At 38.8% G+C, this 19,692-nt stretch overlaps 2 protein-coding genes across 5 annotated transcripts in view; one reads left to right on the top strand and one right to left on the bottom strand.

The window, feature by feature from the left end:
• Window positions 1–966, top strand: part of obsl1a (obscurin like cytoskeletal adaptor 1a) — an 18,056-nt gene extending 17,090 nt beyond the window's left edge. For all 4 annotated transcript variants that reach the window (XM_078165958.1, XM_078165957.1, XM_078165960.1 and 1 more), the window contains one exon: window positions 45–966. In XM_078165958.1, the coding sequence (XP_078022084.1) occupies window positions 45–322 (278 nt within the window). In that variant the 3' untranslated portion in view covers window positions 323–966. The remainder of the gene's footprint in view (window positions 1–44) is intronic.
• Window positions 43–19,692, bottom strand: LOC117250158 (carboxy-terminal domain RNA polymerase II polypeptide A small phosphatase 1-like). The gene is made up of 7 exons (XM_033616193.2): window positions 18,784–19,692; window positions 8,608–8,756; window positions 8,291–8,392; window positions 6,627–6,683; window positions 5,913–6,005; window positions 5,238–5,423; window positions 43–5,050 (listed from the first exon to the last, which is right to left on the bottom strand). Exons 1-7 carry the CDS (start codon window positions 18,854–18,856, stop codon window positions 4,922–4,924), a joined length of 789 nt encoding a protein of 262 aa, XP_033472084.1. The 5' UTR covers window positions 18,857–19,692; the 3' UTR covers window positions 43–4,921.

Here is a 19,692-nt window from a genome sequence, read left to right as displayed (position 1 = left end):
TCTGTTTTTCTTACCACAACTTCTTCACTTCTTTGCTGCTGCAGCCCAAGCCCTTGTAATGGTCTCAGAGCTAGAGGATGTCGAGGTAACGGAGTCTGATCCAGCTTCCTTCAAGTGTGAGGTGTCTGTCGCCATTGACAAGCCCCCCCTTTGGACTCTAAATGGAGCAACCCTTCAGTCGGGCCCCTCTGTCCGCCTGGAAAACCATGGGACAGTCCACAAACTCACCCTGAAAAACACCAGCGTGGACATGAGCGGGGTGGTGAAGTTCACCATGGGCAAGGCCAAGAGCAGTGCCACACTCACAGTGACGGAGAAGTAGAGGAAGAGAGAGGAAAGCAAGTGACTCTGAGAGAGAGAAAGCAGCTGACTGCAATGATGGGAAATGCTCATATCACCTAAAACCTTCCAACATCCATTTGTGACGTTTGGATAGCCTGCATTTCCCTGTTCTGAAGTTACACTGAACGTAAATTTAAACACCTTTGTTTTTGCTCCCATTTTTCACAGGTTCAAGATAAAAATGTAAGACTTTTCATGTGCACTCAATAGACATATTTCTCACAAATTTTGTTCGCAAATTTATTAAAATCTCTGAGTGAGCACTTCCAAGATAATCCATCCTCCTCTGACAGGTGTTTAACTCATTTGCAACCTAAATTTGAGAGAAATAAATTTACTGAGTGCCTGAAAAATGTCTGAGATATTTAGCCAAAACCTGTGGAAAATGGGAGCAAAAACAAAAGTGCTGTGTTTAAATTTTTGTCTGGCATATTTCAGATTGAGGGTATTCAGTAAAGTTTTACAGACTAAGCATTTAAAACTGGAGGCATGTAATAACCAAGTTATTCCTTTTTTTACCGTGTAGATGATTTTTATTTGCCTGATACATATTTCTAATTGACTTTACATTCTTGTATTCTGATGGAAATCCCTACAAATAAAACTCAAAGTAACACAAAGTAACAGTGGCGTCAAATGTCATCTGTTTTCTAAGGAAATTTTGTGACATAATGCTAAATAAACTGTAGTTCTTTTGCATTATGTCCACATGTGAGGTTTAAAACCTCACTCATCAATATTCGCCAACAACACAACTCAACATAAATGCTAATGTTGCTTGAGATTTGCTGCCAGTCAAATGACTAGGCAACCAGTTTGTGAATGTTAGCTGTTGGCTAACCAGTTAGCTGCTTGCTAACTGGTTAGCCAATAGCTAACATTCATGAATTAACAATGACAATGTTGTGTTTCCAGTCTGTTATGCTGCCTCTAATTGGTCAAAAATAAGCAAAAAATTAATAAATGTTGCTATAACATACAGTGTAACAGTATTTTAATATTAGATTAATATGCTAAGCTTTTATTAAATCTGAAATTGTCTCTCAATGTGGTGTGCAGTAAAATCTATCATGTCATTTTATCATGTGACAGGACAGTGTCCTTAAATTGGAGATGAATTTGTGCAAAACTTGTTTAATTTTAGTATTTGTTTCTGGTTAACCCTTTGTAACCTGGAGCAACGTCTTTTAAAAACATGGGGGAAAAGGCAATGAGCAACTTAGTAAGAAATGTTCCACAAACTGCAAAAAATGAATAAATTAAAAAAAAAAGTTTTAAAAAGCTAGGGGAAAAACTATATTTATAATTAGCATTATTAAATATTTAAAATTATGTTACTGAATTATAATTTCTAAGATCTTTTCCAGGTCATTTCCTTGTTTGTTTTAAACATTTTTTCTTATTTTTTTTCTTACTTATTTTGTTTTTAATTTTCTTTTTACTTATTTCTTGTTAATTTTTTTGTCGCTCATTTCCATCTTCCAAGGATTTGCCAACCCTTCACAGATGCTACTTTTTTTGTTATATTTGTTTTATAAAAAATAAATGCTCAACAAATCAGCACTTGGACCATCTTTCATTAAGCATTTATGGAAAACAAAAATGGCATCATTACATAGTCCATATATAATTTGGTATGATAAAACAACAGGTCAAAAAAAAAATTAGGTTACATCTATTCAATCATAAGTACAGTAACATGAATATTCCATATATTAATGAAAATTTGTTTGCTTTATTACTGTGCAAAACAAAATATACATATCTGCTGAATGTGTGAGAAGTACAGTATCAGTGAATGGGCCCCCGCAGTGACACACTTGTTTCATGTGTGATCAAATGACTTCCTATAAATACTCCTCTTTGCCAATGAATTCCAAAAAAAGAAAAAGACAATTATCAGCATTGAACCTAACTGAAACGTGTAATGATGGCTTACATGAAATACACATATCCAAATAATTACCCTGTTATGTGCCTACAACAGAAAGATACTATCCTTTAAGTCATTTGCTGGTGTTTCTGATGCATATTACTGATAAACAGACGAGGTAACCAACCAGGTCTTGCATGAAAACAGCAAGAACAATGTGTCCCCTTTGGGAAACGAACCAATATTGTATCGGAGGACCACTCCTGGGCAACAAAATAAAATAAACTCAGTAATTATTTAGAAAAGAAACAAGCTAATTTGATTGACAAGAATTTGTTAAACATAGAAAAATAATGCAATAGCTCTCAGTATGGTGGATTTAATTGTCATCCCTGCCTCGTCTAGGTAGAGTCACATCACGAGCCCACTACGGAGGCTCTTATTTAAATCCACGGCTTCATTCATCAGTGTCAACACATGGTATTGTCAACGCAAATGAGGGCGATAACAAAGAGGCCGGCTAGGGGCCACGCTGCTCCTTAAAACTGACTGGACTAACATCACCATGTAGGGCAAAAAAAAAGCAACACAGATTCAATGTGTAGGACCCCATGTGGTCAAGGAGTTTTTAAAGGAATAATCCACCCGTAAAATGATATTTTTTGATAAACTTTATGTCTGCTGGTGAGTTCCTGCATTTCCCACAATGCCTTTTTGACAAGTGAGTATTTCAGTAGCAGTACTGTGAATATTTTTGCTTTTTCTATGGTTTATTTCACCAATCCAAGAGAAAAGGACCACTCAGACGGGCAAAATAAATCACCCTTAGTCAAGGGTGTAGGTTTCATTTCAATATTAGGGGGGACCCATATGAAATTGGGGACGTTGGGGATCCTCTGCCACGAAATTTTGAGCGTCAAACACTGAATTTCCTGCCTTCTGCACCAATTTGTGCCTTTTCTGCATTAATTAATGGTGAAAACGTCTTTAATTTCGTCAAAATAAAAGTTTTATTGGGGAGAACAAATGCACATTTCTAAATATTGAGGGGTGTATCCCCCCGTTCCCTTCCTGGTATCTACGCCCATGCCAATAGCTGCTTATTAACAGTGTTTCAGGGTGGATTTCTCCTTTAAATCTGGACTGAATTAAACCACTTCTTGTCGTCAAAGGTGTCAGCACCTCACATACCCTCAAGTCCACATGGCAGCTTCCCCCATCGACACATTTTACTACAAAGTCCTGAAATTGTTTCCAGCCTATGTGTACCGCTTAGAAATTAACAAAAAAAGTACTTAGAAGCTTATGAGAAACAAACTGACAAGCCAAACTGCAACCTTTCTTCTCAACATACAACTTTCTCTTACCATTCAGATACAGTCTGAACAACGCTGTGAGAAATTCAAGTTTTGTGTGTGGCTTTAAAACAAATAACAGAACCCATCAGAGAAGGTAATGCTGGTCCTCGTGTCTCTGGGGTCAACTGTTCACAACATCTACCGACATGCAGGTGCAGATACGCTGCATTTTTGCTGTCCCATCAATCTTTAAACCACCTTTGGAAATCTGCGTCCGATAAACATAACAGCTGCTCTTTCACTGTCATGTGCAGATGGTTTGATATTCATGTTAGTGTCTTATTTGGCTTGTTTAATAGGGCTTGTTGTTTTTGTTATAAACCAATTTTCACTGAAAAAGTCACGACTTAAAACGATTATAGTGGTTTACATTGGTTTTCCCACAATTTTATGTTCCCATGGGTCAGTTTTTTAGCTTCCTGCTGCAAAAGGACAATTCCAAATTCCAAATAATGATCCCTATTTTTTATGCAATGCTGTTTTCTAAGAGTTTAGTATACAAATTGTGCTAAAATCATGTTCTACACTGCAGTGAAAGGGAGGACTGTACTATATAACTATACTTGTAAAGTGCTGTCCAATCATTTTGTTATTAGTGAATTTAATAACTCCCGCTCATTTTACTTTTTTGATCAGATTCATCCTGTCAGGTTATTCAAAAATACCTGACTGCATCGCTCTAAAAACTCTGAAATGACACCCGAGGATCACATGCTTTTGACTGCAGACCAATAGTGTGACAAAATTAGGGTGTGTGACAAAGATGATGTTATTCCAAAATGCTTAAAAGACATCTACAGTACGTCTACACCATCTGCTCTTTCAATGACGAGACTGATCAAGTTTATTTGCACAGGAATCTTTCCAGAAATTCCTTTCAACTCGGTTCCTGCTTATCGAATCCTGCATCTGCTGCAGGATCAGAATCCGTGAGAAGTCCAGTACCCGGTCTGTGTCCAGAGAATTCATGGCTACAGACCTCTGCTTTGTTAACTCAACTGCAAGTTCAGTGACTCCGCAGAAATGTCCTTAAACATTCATGCATCCATCCTTTCATGTATTCACTCACATCAGCTGGTTCATGGTAGGCTGACAGGGAGAAAGTTACAAATTTCAGGGAGTTTATGTTTGACCAGGAGGTGGCAGTGATGAAGGCGTCAAAGTCACTGAAGACTCCCAAACGTGGTCTTGGTTTGATACTGGGAAGGTGAAGGCTCGGTCAGCTGTGTCGCAATCTGTGTTCTGGTGGGCGGTGATAGCTTGAGCCTCGCTGGAGCCTCGCTGGTGTGGGTGTTTCTGTTCTGTACGCCATTTTTTGTTCAGAGCTGAGATGAGAAATCGAACACTGTTAGCTTGCAGTCCCTTGGTGCTTGAGGACTGTGTAGACATTATCCACTTTGCTCAGCCTCTCAAAGAAGGGGATGAGGTCCAGCAGCTCGGTGTCGGACATGTCATCGAACCACGAGGCCACCGGCACCTGGGTGAAAACACAGAATATCAGCAACCACACCAACAACATTGTTTTTATGTCACTGTAATCTTTTCGCAATATACTAGCTTGTATGATTTAGAGATATTTTTTAATAAAGATGAATAATTCCATAACTTGCTGTTCCACCCAAACACACCCCTGTCATGACTCAGGTACTATGTGTTCTACTCACTGCGTTATCGGGGTGGAAGATGTAGGAGGCAGGGGAGTTGTCCACGATGATGACCTTGTTCAGGTCGCGACCCAGGCGACTCAGGTCCTTGACGTAATTACCTCGGTGGAAGACACAGGACTCCCGGAAGAGGCGGGAGCGGAAAGCACCCCACTTGTCCAGGAGGTCGGAGACGGGGTCTGCATACTGCAACAGTGACAAAAAATTGAAGGGATGAACCTGAGCAGCTCCAAAAACCTTTTAAATCACTGCAAACTTTCATAGGATTTTTTTTTTTTGCAATACACTGACTATGAATAAGTACCTCATACAACCCCACTTGAAAAAATTCAAACTATCCCTTTAAGTGAAACATATTCTTAATCACTTATAATAAAATAAATAAAGGAAGTCCGCACTTGGCTCGGTGCTGTGTAGATTTGCAGATAAGGTTTCCTTTTTGTGCTACTACAATTACTTTGCATTTCCAGACAGCTCTTTTTGTTATGCTCTACCTCTTATTGTTCATTTTTTTCTAAGTTTTGCTCTGCTGTTTGCGACTTTATCACAGGCTGCTGCCATCTACCTCAGGGATTTAATCATCAGGTTAATAATACTTATGCATTTGCAACACAACAAATATTCTGCACTAATTCATGCTCAGCAGCAGTTGGCTGCAGCGCAGTAGTTTCTCACCTTGGCTAAACTGGCAGTGAACAGGATGCACTCAAACAGTTCTCCCATTCTCTTGAGGAACTCGTCAACATGGGGCCGCTTCAGCACGTACACCTGGAAAACACAGGAGTCTTTAAACCAGGTTCTGACACTGCTTACATTTCTAAATAAAACATGTTTCTACAAACCATAACTGCCTGAGGAACTATGACACTTTGTTTTACTGTTTAATATAACCTGTGCAAGTGATGACGGGACAGTCTGACTATGCCATATGTGCCAGTGCATTACAATCTCAGACATTCGAGACTTGCATCTGCAGCTAAATATAAAGATACTCATATAGATTACAGACAGACAAGCATTTGGCTCCAAAAGTAAAATCCTTTAAGTTCCCTCATTTTTTTCTTCTTTCTGCGGCGTCGGCAGCTGAGGGTAGCGTTCCTGAACCAAGTCATCCGGAATAGGCTGTGCTTGTCTGAACAAACCTATCCTGGATTACTTGAATCAGGCCCAGACCCAGGGTATGTCATCCGTCTCCAAGCAGCCAGCATCAAATCCCTTAAACGCCGACAGCATCTACTACACTCAGTAATTTAAAACTTGGAAGCCCTGCTCTCACACAACCACAAGCAAAGTGAGCCACTGTCACATTACGGGACAGCAGATGACAAAAAGTTAAAGTATGAACATTTTTGCTGAGTTTATTGAGTGGGAGTGTGATGCCAACATTACCTGGTGTACTGTTCCATCTATTTCCACAGGAATGATGAAATCTGCATTGTTCACAGGCTGTCAAAACATGAACAAAAAACATGGATATTTCTACATAAACAAGACAGAAGAGTGTTTTCTAAGTTGTTTTCTAAGTTTTTCTACTTCAGGCATGTCCGAACAACAACATCAAGTCACAAGGAAGTCTGTTTACTACCAGGAAAGGGGACGCTGCAGGCTTGTTTTATAAAATACAAACCCAGTCTCTTACCATATTAAATATGAATGTGGTATTACTGCAGGACAGATGCAGGTAGAGACAAACAGTCTGCAGTGTGTGTGTGTGTGTGTGTGTGTGTGTGTGTGTACATGGAGGAGCGGCTGTGTTTATTTGGGGTTGAGAAGCAGCTCGTTTGGGTTTGGCATTTGCCAGTGATGACATAAATGACAGAAATGTCACCGCCAGAGCCAACAACAACCACATGTGGAACAGTAGAGCTTACAAAGTGTTTTTCTACTATTTTACATAACTACATCATGATGTAATGTGAGCACAGGGGACAACTATGTGCTTTTGTTCTTAAAATTTCAGTCCAAATCATACCTTAATGTCCCTGGATAATCTAGGAAATTAAAGGGGACTTTTTATGCTTTCCTTATTTTACGTCATATATTTAGTGTTAAAATGTGGGCTGTGTGGCTAAAGATTCAAATAATGAGGTAAACGTGTGTACAAGTAATCCCACTGAGGAAAAACCTCAGGCTACAGACTGTTGTAAACATTGTTTCCAGCCATTTTTCTACTTTTGAAAAAGCTGACATCAGCTTGTGATAGATTTCTTTTTATGGTCATCTGCTCCAGTCACGTTACATACTCATGTCATCTTGGTTGCCAATGTTGTTAATTCCTCCCTGAGCATGTGCAATTATTGGTGATATTTTAATGGCAAAAAGTGCTGCAGCACTTCATGACTGTAACAGAGTATCTGTTACAGTCATGAAGTGCTGCAGGGAGGACTTTTTTTGTTGGCTAGCCTGAAAGTTAGCATCGCCCTGGTTCCCTAAACAAAAAGCTGATGCAATATTTTCGTTGGCTTTCTGATTATTGCAAAAAAAAAGGTTGTTTAGTGTAATAATGTTAGTGTGTAGTCTCATTTAGCCACTTGTTAACAACCACTTTTTAAGACATGTAAAAGTTAAGAAAAAAATTACGAGGTATAAACCGACTGTCTTAGAAACATTAAAATCTCTTCAGCTTGTGATAACCACAGATTTGATGTCAAGCATCTAACCAACAACCTATTCAAACAGACTGCAAGTCGAAAAAGCAAACTCATTTCCAGGTTTTAGGACTTGATCCTGCAGCTCTCTTTTCCCCCAGCTGCAATGACAGTGAAGAGATGACGAGCGTGCAGATGCAGGAAACTGAACAAACAGAGCAGACTGGGCTTTTTTGGAGGGGGGGCTTAAAGAACCAGTTGCTAAAACACAGCGTTGAATACAGGTGTGCCAGCACAGACAGTATGAGGAAGTGTTTTTTGGCCATTAAAGAATGTAAACATGTTCTAGGGGAAACTCAAAATACAAATATAAAATGAGCATAAAAACTCCCCTGTGAAAAAAACAACACTTACAATGCTGTTCTTGCACATAGTTGTTTGTAATGAAACAGTATTTTCCTTTACCTTAAAAGAGCTGTGAACTAATGTCTCATCCAGATCTATAACCACACAGATCTTTCCAGAGTCTTTTGATTTCACTGGAGGCAGCAGTGGCTTCACCTGGATCTAAAAAAAACACAAAATGATATATATTTAGATCTGGACACACCTAAATCCAGCAATAGGGAAAAAACATTAACTATAATCTAGAAATGACGAAGTAGAGAAGAAATTAGACCTGAAATGCAGTCTTTTTACTGACGTGCTTAACACAGATTTTATCTTTCCACTGCTGTCAAAACAGGACAAAAATGCAACCAGTGAGATGACGGTAAACACACCTTGGAGACGGTTCCGTTCTCCTCGACCAGCAGAGGGGCATTGTTGTTGACTGGCGGGGGTTCAGGCTGGTCTCGACACAGGCAGCAGAAAAGGCTGGAGAAGAGGCCTCCGCTCCTGGGCTTCTTTGAGGACACAGAGGGGGAAGAACCTGCAGAGGAAGAAGAGGAGGTCACTGAGCTACATTCTCTTTGGGAATACCTCACATATTTGAGTTACTGAAACAGCCTCTGTACTTTTACACAATCACACCTGTGATTCTGAGTTGTCACATCTAGGATAACTACAGGGGTGCATTTTCAAATGCATCGTCTTATTTGAAAAGCTAGAGCTGTTGCATGTTTCGCATTTCTGCTTGAAAAATTAATGGAGCAACTTGCTGATTAAAAGGACTACTTCACCAAAAAAAAGATTCTTTGTGTATCAATTACTCACCCTGTGTAACATTGAATTCTTAAAGGAAACTTTGTTTTCCTTGCGTGCCTCCATAATGAACCAGGAATCCAAAAACAGAAAAATTCTTGATGCACTGGGGTACGAGGGGGCTGCGTTTAACAACAACAGAACTATATCAAAACATCCATTTACACGCAATTTGTGTTTGGATTGGATTATAGTGCATGGGTTGTGAGAGAGTTTGTAAACTAATGTTTTAATTTAGTTTTGCTGTTGGACCCCTTTCACTCCTAGTCATCAAGAATTTCCTCCGTTTTGGATTCATCGTTCATGTTGAGGCAGGCCAGAAAAAAAAGTTTTCTTCAGGAATTCAACACAACACAGGGTGAGTGACTGATATACAAATGATCATTTAGTAAGTGAAGTATTCCTCTAATTGACATTGTTTGGCTTTATGCTGCAGTCACATGAGCTCAAGGCGACAGTAAACAGCAAACCAGAAATCATTTTAGTGGACTAGAGCAGGTTTGTAAAATTAGGTGAGGCCAGCTGAGAATACCAACAAAGGTAAGGGTGGAGGGCACTGACGTTCAAAGTTAGAATATTTTAACCTTCTGCTGTCCTCATGATGGAATTTACAACCTGTTGTATAGTCACTCCTTCTCACATGGAAAAAACACAGGCAACCTGGACAATAACTGGACACTGGGGGAAAATTACATAAAATACCATGCAAAAAATGTTTCTTTTTAATGTATTTTATTCTATTCTTTGTAAGCAATACAGCTTCACTATCGATTACAACATATCATGAATGTTTCATTTTACCGTTCCCATGCCATTAAGAAGCTGTTTTCCGTCTGTCATCTGTCTAATTTCATGTGAACGCAGCATTAACCATTGCTAGGTGCAATATTATTCCAGAGCTAAAACAAATGGTCTTTCAATAATTCAGTCAACTGACAAGCAACAATTCTGGTCATTTAATTTTTTTAATTAAAAAAATGTCAAACATTCTGAGACTGAAGCCTTTTCAATAAGACTATCTGCGAAATGTAGTTATTTATTTATGTTTTCAATCACTGCAAACCGAATCAGAACAAAAACTGCACTTTGGTAAATTGAACATTTGTGATGTTTCATAGACTAAACAATTTCTAATTTAAATGTAAATCAACAGATAATCCTAGCTAGGTTCAAGCCCTTTTTTATTTCAATTAAATACAGTTTGTTTTATTTGTTTTTACAGAGCATTTTATCCCTCCAAAATGAGCAAAAGAGTCAGCAGCAACCTCTTTCTAACAATTTGAAACCAACTTTAAAAAACTTAAAACGTACTCCAAAACATAAATTATTTGCCAGAATCATACCATGAGCACTATTAGACTAACATTTAAAAAAGTTGTAATACACATATTTTAGACCTAATTCTTGCACAGTGCCACCTAACTGATGACTCCATATTGTCAGTGAATGTACGAAAACAGTAAAAAGCACATCCAGCAGCTTTCCTCATACTTTTGTCATGTGCACAAACCCTCCTGGAGACACGTCTCTGTCAAGAGCACTTACTTACATAACTCTCTGATGTCAGCAGCAAACAGCCTGAACCACCACCAATGAACATTCAGCACTTTAACAGCATTATAAAGGCATCATAAGCATGTAATAGCAACAGGGCTGATATGGCCATTCACAAATACTGATGTCAGACTTTGGCACCATGCGTGTAGCACTGGATGTCTCTGGTGTTTATGCATATGTTAAATTAAGGTACATCTTTTTAAAATTAACCTTTTTGCATATAATACAACCACAACAACAGCAACAATAATGCACACTGCATTAGAATGAAAATAGTCTATTTTCAATAGCAATATACAACAAAATAAAAGTTAACAATTAACAGCAATTTAAAACAATATAACACTATAAACTTGAGACAAACTTACTTAGTATGAAAGCCTCACTACTTTGCAACCAAACAACCATGCATGTCAAACAACAACATGCTCTACTCAACGTTTAAGCCAAAGGCAGTTGTTAAAGTGTAACAAATTAAAAAGGAGAGTATTATTTCCTCTCTTTACAGCTCAGGTTGCAAATGACTACCACTTACTTGTGATAGCTACAGTACATACATGGAGGTAATGAAGCCTACCATACTCTACAAGACTAAGGTTCTAACACCCTCTCACATCAACAGAGGCTGTGAGATTTTAGTCACGCACTGTACAATTTTTCAAACACTGGGGATCTTGCAGAGTCACCACTTGCAAAACTACAACTAGATTCCTTTTGAGATTATTTCCCATACTGCTCCTGGTGGATAATACACCAAACTCCCTTTAGGAAATATGACATATTAACAATGTCATACATATCTGCAGAAACACATAACTCTAGAAACCCAGGCTAAAAGGCCTCATATGTCGACAGTATTCTTGTCAATTCAGCACCAATATCGTCCATAACAACCTCCAAAACTGGGGCAGCGATCTTAGCTTTTTGGTGGATGACATTTGCTGGTTAACAGTTTGGAACAATTTAGATCGCACTTCCAAAAATCCAAATCACAAGCTTACAGACTTTAAATTTTTGCATAGGATGTATCTTACACCCAGAAAGCTTCATCTTATGAGGCTTATACCCTCTCCTGTCTGTGAGTTCTGCCCTAATGGTGACACTGGGTCTTTTCTTCACATGTATTGGAATTGTCCAGGGGCAGTATTTTTTTGGAAAATGGTATCTGTAACCTTAACTGATCTACTTAATGTTCAAGTGCCATGTTGCCCAAAGCTGCTCCTGTTGAATGATACCTCCTCTTCAGATCTTTTGTCTTATCAGAAGCTTGCACTTTTAGTTGGCCTTAAGGCAGCAGCATTTATGGTCAACCTGGATTGCTGCTTCCTGTTTGGTGCTGGAGAGAACGCAGCTATTGGTTGCTGACAATGTTCACACCATCAATCTTTCCTATGTGCATGAGCAAAAACTAAAAACTTACAATGATATTAAACATGTTTGATTTTATCAGAACATCAACACAAGCAAAAGAAACTTTTACAGCCACTTTGCATCAAACAATCAAGATCACTGAACGCGTCACAACATTTATGATTTTTTCCGGACATTGGAAATTTATCAGTGACAGTGATACCTCTTGAAAAGACATTGAGTGTAAGGCTGCCATTAGATTCAAATTCCAAATATCAGACTTTGGCTGCTTTTATAAACAACGAAACAATGTCTCCAGCTGATCCCTGCCAAACAGATTATTAACCAGACAAACCTGGAAAGCGGTGAATGAGGTTTTAGTCTCACACCCTTATCTCTGTCAATCACTGTGGTATGACAGACGAGGAACTGTGCACCTGCAGAGTTCAACAGGTATGAAGCTCATTCCTGCTGCTTTAACCCTTCGATTTCTGTTTAATTTGTTTCTGTTAATGTATTAGAAAACATATACTGTGAATTTAAAAAGTGCATCACAAATTAAGTTCAGTAGGTGCAGCACATAATAAGTTTTTAGTTATGTATTAGAGGCAACAGGGAAAGATGAATAACACAAAAGACGTTTAATGTGGCATTAAGTTATTTCTGTCAGTCATTCATTCATTCATTCATTCATGACTTCATCTTTATGACGTTATTTTGAAAGGTCAGCAGGCTATCTGGCTGAGATAACTGACTGAATTTTAAGGCGGTATTTTAGGCTTCTTTTTGCTCAGTTTGATGATTTAGCCAGAAAAACCTGTTCAGCCATTCCCACTAAAGTTTACGTCAGTCACTGAGATTATTTCTGCACTCACAAATGTTCGTCAAGCCAAAACTCCAATCGCTTCATTTCCACGTCCCATAAATCTCCGATTAACACTCCTCCACACTTTTCTGTCTCGCATTAAATTTGTTACAGTCTCTTTATGCACCATACTCCCTCGCTCTGTGTGTCCGGACGTGACTGTGTTACCAACACACAAACCTCTGTTGTGCATCTCTCTCGCCTCTTTCATTCCCTCTCTGCCATTCCCTCCTACTCCATTTGTGGATTCAAACCCCGTCTGACCCTCCGCTGGCCTCTGCCGCACTCAGGCCAAAACAGGAAGAGGAAACAGACGGGTATCAGTGGAGGAAGCTGCTTGCCATCATGTTATAGTGTAGCAGGAGTGCGCTTGTGATACTAATGTCCGTGTAGTCTCTTCCTCACACAGTCGATTTCACGACAAATCAGGTTTTTAATAGGCAGGTTTTCAATTCATTCATGTATGAGTGCTATCTTCCATTTTCATGCAGTTATGAATTCAGACATTTCATTGTTAACATTTCTGTTACTTGAATTGTTAGAGAGAAGTCCAACCTTAATACCAAAATCTCAATTTATGCCAGATAATGGATCCTCCTTTTCTGAATACCAACAAACTATGAACATGAGCAACAGGGAGAAGCTATTTGTAATTCTGTCACACCTTAGCTGTGGAATTAGTAAAAGGATCTTATTCAGTCCCTTATGACATTATTTACTCCCTCATGTCCTTACTCATTGTGCTCTTCACTTCTTTGTTTTCTTTTTCCCTCCCTCATGTCCTAACTTCCTCCCTTATGTCCATATTATTTCCAGCGTTACTCCCTTGTCCTCATTTGCTTCCTTGAGTCTCTGTAAGCTTCACTATTCAGGTTTTTATCACATGCTTTTCACCAGAAAAAAATGACTAAGTGTGTGCTGACCAGGAAACACAGAGTGTGCATTAATTCATAGGGGGGGCATTGTGCAGATGATTAAAAAAGGAGCTCATTTATGAAGTGAAGTGGAGCATACTGCAGGCAATCCAGATTGTTTTGGTGTGAGTTGCAGAGTGTTGGAGATATCGGCTGTAGAGATGTCTGCCTCTATCTCTTTCAAGAAATCATGACTGGGTTCCTCAAGATAATCCACAGACCTTGTTATGAGCAGTTTCATGTAGGAACTATTTTCTTTCTACAAAACTACACCAGCTAACTGTATCACCACGCGGAAGGAGGTGTGCATCTACTGCTAGCTTACCTAGCACCAATGAGCTAGCTAATGTTACAGCTCAGCCAAGGAGGATGCTGTTAATGTTTACATCTCGCGTTGTCATGAGCACAGACCTCTCGTCCATGAGTAGATACATGTATAGCCGGTATAATTTGGTAGAAAGAAAATACTTCCTACATGAAACTGCTCACAGCAAGGTCTGTGGATTATCTTGAGTAACCAGGTCATGATTTCTGGAAAGAGACATTGCTGTTGAGTTTTTGAAATGTATTTTTTGGTGCATTATGCACCACAAGCTGAGTGCCATCTAGTTCCATTATATTGGAGAGAAGGCAGACATCTCTACGGCTGATATCTCCAACACTTGACAACTCACACCAAAACAATCTAGACTGATAAATAGCACTACAGGTAAGAGGAAAAATACGTAATTTTGATTTTGGCTTGAACTGTCCCTTTAATCTTGAGGGAAACTATCTCAAATTTCCTCTACTTTTGCCATATATTTTAATGTTCCTAACGCTTACACCCAGGCCACAATGGATTTCATTACATTTAGCTCTACAACATGCTTTACAGTGAAAGAAACTGCACCCCTTGTCAGTATTATTATCAGTTTTGGGGCATCAAATCTCTTCAAACTGCTTTATTCCTACCATCATGTCCTTCAACTGAAGATAAACATTTTAAAAGGGTGTAATGTAAGAATGCTACAAAGAAATTACAAACGCACAACAAATAAAAGTGTCATGAATACACTGTTGTTCCAGAAGTTGCATCTAATTTTGCAGTCTTTTAATTTGTGGTTTTTAACAGCCCTCCATCTGGCTTCAAACGGAGATAAAACAATCGTCTGATGTATATTGCTGTGTAAAGTGTCTGTGGCATCTGCTAAAGGACAAAAGCATATTTAAAGCTGCTTTTCATTTTCACTTATATTAACACTTAAATAATGCAGGAAAAAGCATGTATGGGCTTGAGATGAACTCCATTTTAACACATTATAAAATACCAGACATTTCAATACAGCTACCTGGATGAAAACCTGGTTCCTACCTCAACATGTTACCTCCTGTCACATAACTTCACCAAAAATTAGCAATTCAAATGCTGCTTTATCTCTGCGTGACATCAGTGTGGAATCATTCACACTCCATACACTCTGTGATAAGATGCTTTGCCTTATCAGATCATTTTATCATCTTGAAACCTTCCCGTAGCTGATGCTCACACTCTTAATATCTTATCTGTGGCTGTTAGGATCTCTAACATATGGAAACTAGTCTTGACTAAGCTGCTAAGTCAGTGGCGAAAGGTAGTTATGACGGGCCCCAGTGCATGGTAGTGACTAGTTATAAAGTACGTTCATACAGCATTAGGCATATAGCTAATGCTGTGTCTTACTGTCGCTGTTATGTTTGAAAGGCATGACTCTTTGCTCGGCTTGTAGATGAGCTCAGCTTATCAGTCGACAGATTTTGCACTTTAACTACCTACCTACCATATATAGTATTGTCTCGTTACATAATCAAATAAAGACTAGACAGCAGACAAAGTCAACATACATATTACCCACCAATCATAACTGCATATCTGTATATGACAAGAGACACCAATATTTTTTAGTAGCCTTAATCAGTGACAAGATTTCCACCTTTTTTAATGCTTTAATTCCTTAAAATTGAGCTGCTTTTAAAACAGCTGACTTTCATGTGATAGTAAAACTCCAATAAAGCAGACTAATGAAACTTTATAGTCTGGTTAGTGAAATTATACTTATCATACTTTAAAGACTTTCATGTTAAAAACAAACACTGTACTTATCGAAAGAATAAAAAAGACATTTATGCAGACTTATGTGACAGTTGTATCTGATATTTAATAAGAACCTCCTGTTTAACTGACAATCTGATGTATGAGCATGCACCAGCATGGTTTGAGGCCGGCTTAGAGAAGCTACAACACTACAATTAGTGGTAAATGATGAATTGACCTGACAGTAAATAGAAGAGCACTGCCCTTTTTATAGATGAGTGGGAAATGACAAACAAACTAAATGCTGGATTTGTCCAGGGGTTGTGCGAGTATATTTTGCATTTTATCTATCGGTTATTCACTCTGAGACGATGACACAGAGATGATCTACTTATAAATATACACATCCCAAAATAATGTATGACCCATCTATTGGTCTAAAAAAAGGAGCGGCCATCACTAGCAGAGTTCTTACACCTTTTCTGACCTTTGACTCTTTGTCTTGCATAGCAGTTAGAGTTTTCATGTGTATTGGAATACAGCATAGACTTGTATTCTGTGTTTAATGGGTGAATTTCCATCGAAATTATGTTGGATTGCAACCAAGAGCATAGGTTTTGTTTAAACACTGTGGGGGACATAATTTAAACAGACGGTTTTATTTTTATGCACCAATTTGTGACTTTTCTGCATCAGTTTGTGGTGTAAATTTCATTAATTTTGTCATAATAAAAGTCCTTTGCTATTTTCATGTTTTTTTCAGGGGAGACAAATGCACATGTTCTAAATATTAAGGGAGACGTGCCCCCTACGTTCCCCATCTCCAAAATCTGCACCTTTGGTTTCAACAGTGCCTACTTCTCATGAAGTCGTAGTAATGATCTGCTGTGTCAGCATGTTAAGCAACACCTTGTTCATTCCTGAAGTTGAGAAACACTCACTAGATCAAAGATGGCCCAGCATGATAAGCCATTCATTTGCATACTGCGTTTTTTATAACTACCGGCTTACAATTAATCTTAAATTTGATTTATGTGCCAAATTGTATCACCGTTAAAAGCTTTAAACCACAAGTTTTGTTATGCCATTTAGTCAACATTTAAATGGTGTAAAACCATAGTTTCAATTCCAAGTAGAGCAACAGTGTGTCTGTGAGTGGGGAACTACAAAAACAAGACTGAAAATCCTCACCTGCCGCACCTGAAACTACACACAAACTGAAACTAAAAGTTCTCTTTTTGATTTGATGAAGCTCACAAGTCATGGTTATCATAATGTCTCTGTAGGCGGGACAAAGTAAACATGCTGTTTGAGACAGCAGCTGTGTTACACAGAGAGCAAGCATGTTCACAAAGTTTGGGGACAAGGTTATGTAATAGATTAGGCTATTACACGTTTACAAAAAAAGCCTCTGCTTGACATTTCGGCCATTAATCATACCTTTGTGTGTAGTATGCATGAATAAGTCTTAAACTTCACACTCAACATAAAAATCACTGCATGAACTTTGTTATTATGCAGGCTGTAAGTGACACCACAGTGCAGCAGTTTCTCAGGGGACAATGACTGACAGGTCACCTGATTATTCAGTAACCCGCATTTACACTGTGTGGCATCTCATTGGTTTGTGTACAGTGGCGGTGCCAGAAATCCATGCTGCTAACTACAGAGCTGATAAAGTTAGTGTTACACTGAGGAAATCACTATTTCACAGGTGTGACATTTAGATAAGAGGGAAACAGAGTAGCATTGTAATAAAATAAATAGCACTAAGAGCTGTGACAGCAAGCTAAAAGAGATCTGAGGACATAAATCACACACTCAGTATAAAAAAACATATTCATTTGATTATCATGATTGAAGCCAATTCTATACATATTTTTCAATGTATTTTTATAGCTTCTTCTTCTTCTGTTACGCATTTGATGCTATTTGACTTCTGGGTGAAAACCCGGGGCAGAAACAGAAGAGTGTGCTCAAAGCACCTAAGCCAGTTTGGGTCCAACTGACTGTATACATGCAGGAGTAATTTCAGTCCCAATCACGTTGTCTGGGTATGTTTGTTCAACTATGAGAAATTCTATTTAGTAAAAGTTTGGACTGACATGTTTACATGTATTTCAAAAGTCCAGTTTTTGTCAGACTAAGACAATAAATCCATTTTCTCTACTGGCATGTAAATGTACTGAGTGGCGGCGTTAGGCCTGGGCATCTAAAAAAATCCCCAAATTAAATGATCTGTTGTTCCATTTGCACTTGCCCTTGAATAATATACATCGTTACACTTCACCAGTTTTAATATAACTCTAGTTGATACATTTTTGATGATAGCAAAAGTATTCTGCCTCTACTCAATACTAATAATTTTAACACAACAATTCATAATTAATCTGGAAAGTTAAAACAAAGTTTAAGGGTAAATGAGGTGCAAGAGTGTATATAAACACATCAAAATAGAGCTTTTTCAACAACAAAAATATTTATGTAAACTACAATTTCCCCATGGAGCCCCTATTTTCAGGTAAGGCCCCCAGTGTCCCCAACTCCTAGAAACGCCCCTGCTTTTCATCCCTGCAAATAACCTGTTTTATTTGCATTTAATATTTTTTTTTTCCATGTAATTTGTCCGTGATATTCTTGCGTCATTCTTCTTCATTTTGCAAAATTAACTTTAAAAAATGTGTGAAAATGCGTGTTTGTGTTGACTTATTATGTTTTTATTAAAATACTATCGCTTAATCGAGCATTGGTACGTCACTTCCTTTACTTTCATCACAGGCCAAAGGGCCGCAGCCATAACCTATGCACAAATGAGAAACAGTGACAGTTTAAGTGCTGAAACTTGTTTTCGGTCCACTTTCCTCACAGTGGTATTTGTAACTGTGCAGAAGTTGGTGCAGTAAAGCAGATTACTCTGCGGTTTCTGAGTTGAGGATCGTGAAGTCTGACTCACGGAGCTGCAAAACTTTTTTCCCCCTGACATGAACACAAGCGGGACAAAAATAAAGCCACTTACCCCTCTCTCCTGCGGCTTTATTTCCCTCTTCATCCCGGCTGACTTGGGTGATTATTGAGGACGGATTGTCCATCACATCCAGGTCTGGTCCAGAGTGCTGACCTCACACTTTAAAGTTACGGATTGTTCGCTGACTCGGTGCATTAAACCAACTTAACATGTAGGGAAACGGAGGCGAAGCGTCCCAGGAAACATCGCAACAAGTCGCCTACAGCAAATCCATTACACTTCGGGTGTTGTTGTCCGCTCAGGTCGCCGCTAAAGTTTGAAGTCTGAAACTTGTAAAACATTTGTCAAGGAGATGGCAACTTTGATTCAATATGGTGCTCAACTCCGCTCGCAATTTCAAGATACAAACATGGAGGTTTCAAGGCTTCCCATTTCACTTAAAGTGGCGCAGTAAGGGAACGGCCGTGTACCACACTCCCGCCCCTGGCGTCTGCAAGCTTGACGACGATCCCTTAAAGTAGCCCGAAACAAAGTTACTCAAAACTAGTTAGCTAAGCTAGCGGCTAGCTACTCCGAACTTATTATATGCAAAAACACTGCATAAAACACTTCTTACACCACTAACACTGCTTACACTGGATATTTACGTTTACGCCACCTTAACTGTGCTTAACTAAGCGACCATATCGTTAAAAGACGAAAGCAACGAAGCGTAATTTACCAACAAGCTACAGATAGCAAAACAAACTAATTTCGGCTAACGCGTATTCCTACAATACCAGCACAGATATGACACCGTTTTCACCCTGCTTGCAACTTCTTCCCCGGCACGTTTCTGTATCTGTGTCTCGGTACTAATGTAGCTGTTGTGTAAGTTAATGGCTAATGTTAGTAAAAATTTGCCCAACAGTAAAACTTTCTGTAGAAGTAGCGGCAAAGAAACGCCCAGTTTGGGTCCCC

Source organism: Epinephelus lanceolatus, chromosome 24, assembly GCF_041903045.1.
Source record: "Epinephelus lanceolatus isolate andai-2023 chromosome 24, ASM4190304v1, whole genome shotgun sequence".
Taxonomy (NCBI): domain Eukaryota; kingdom Metazoa; phylum Chordata; class Actinopteri; order Perciformes; family Serranidae; genus Epinephelus; species Epinephelus lanceolatus.
This window is presented reverse-complemented; position numbering and strand designations above follow the sequence as displayed.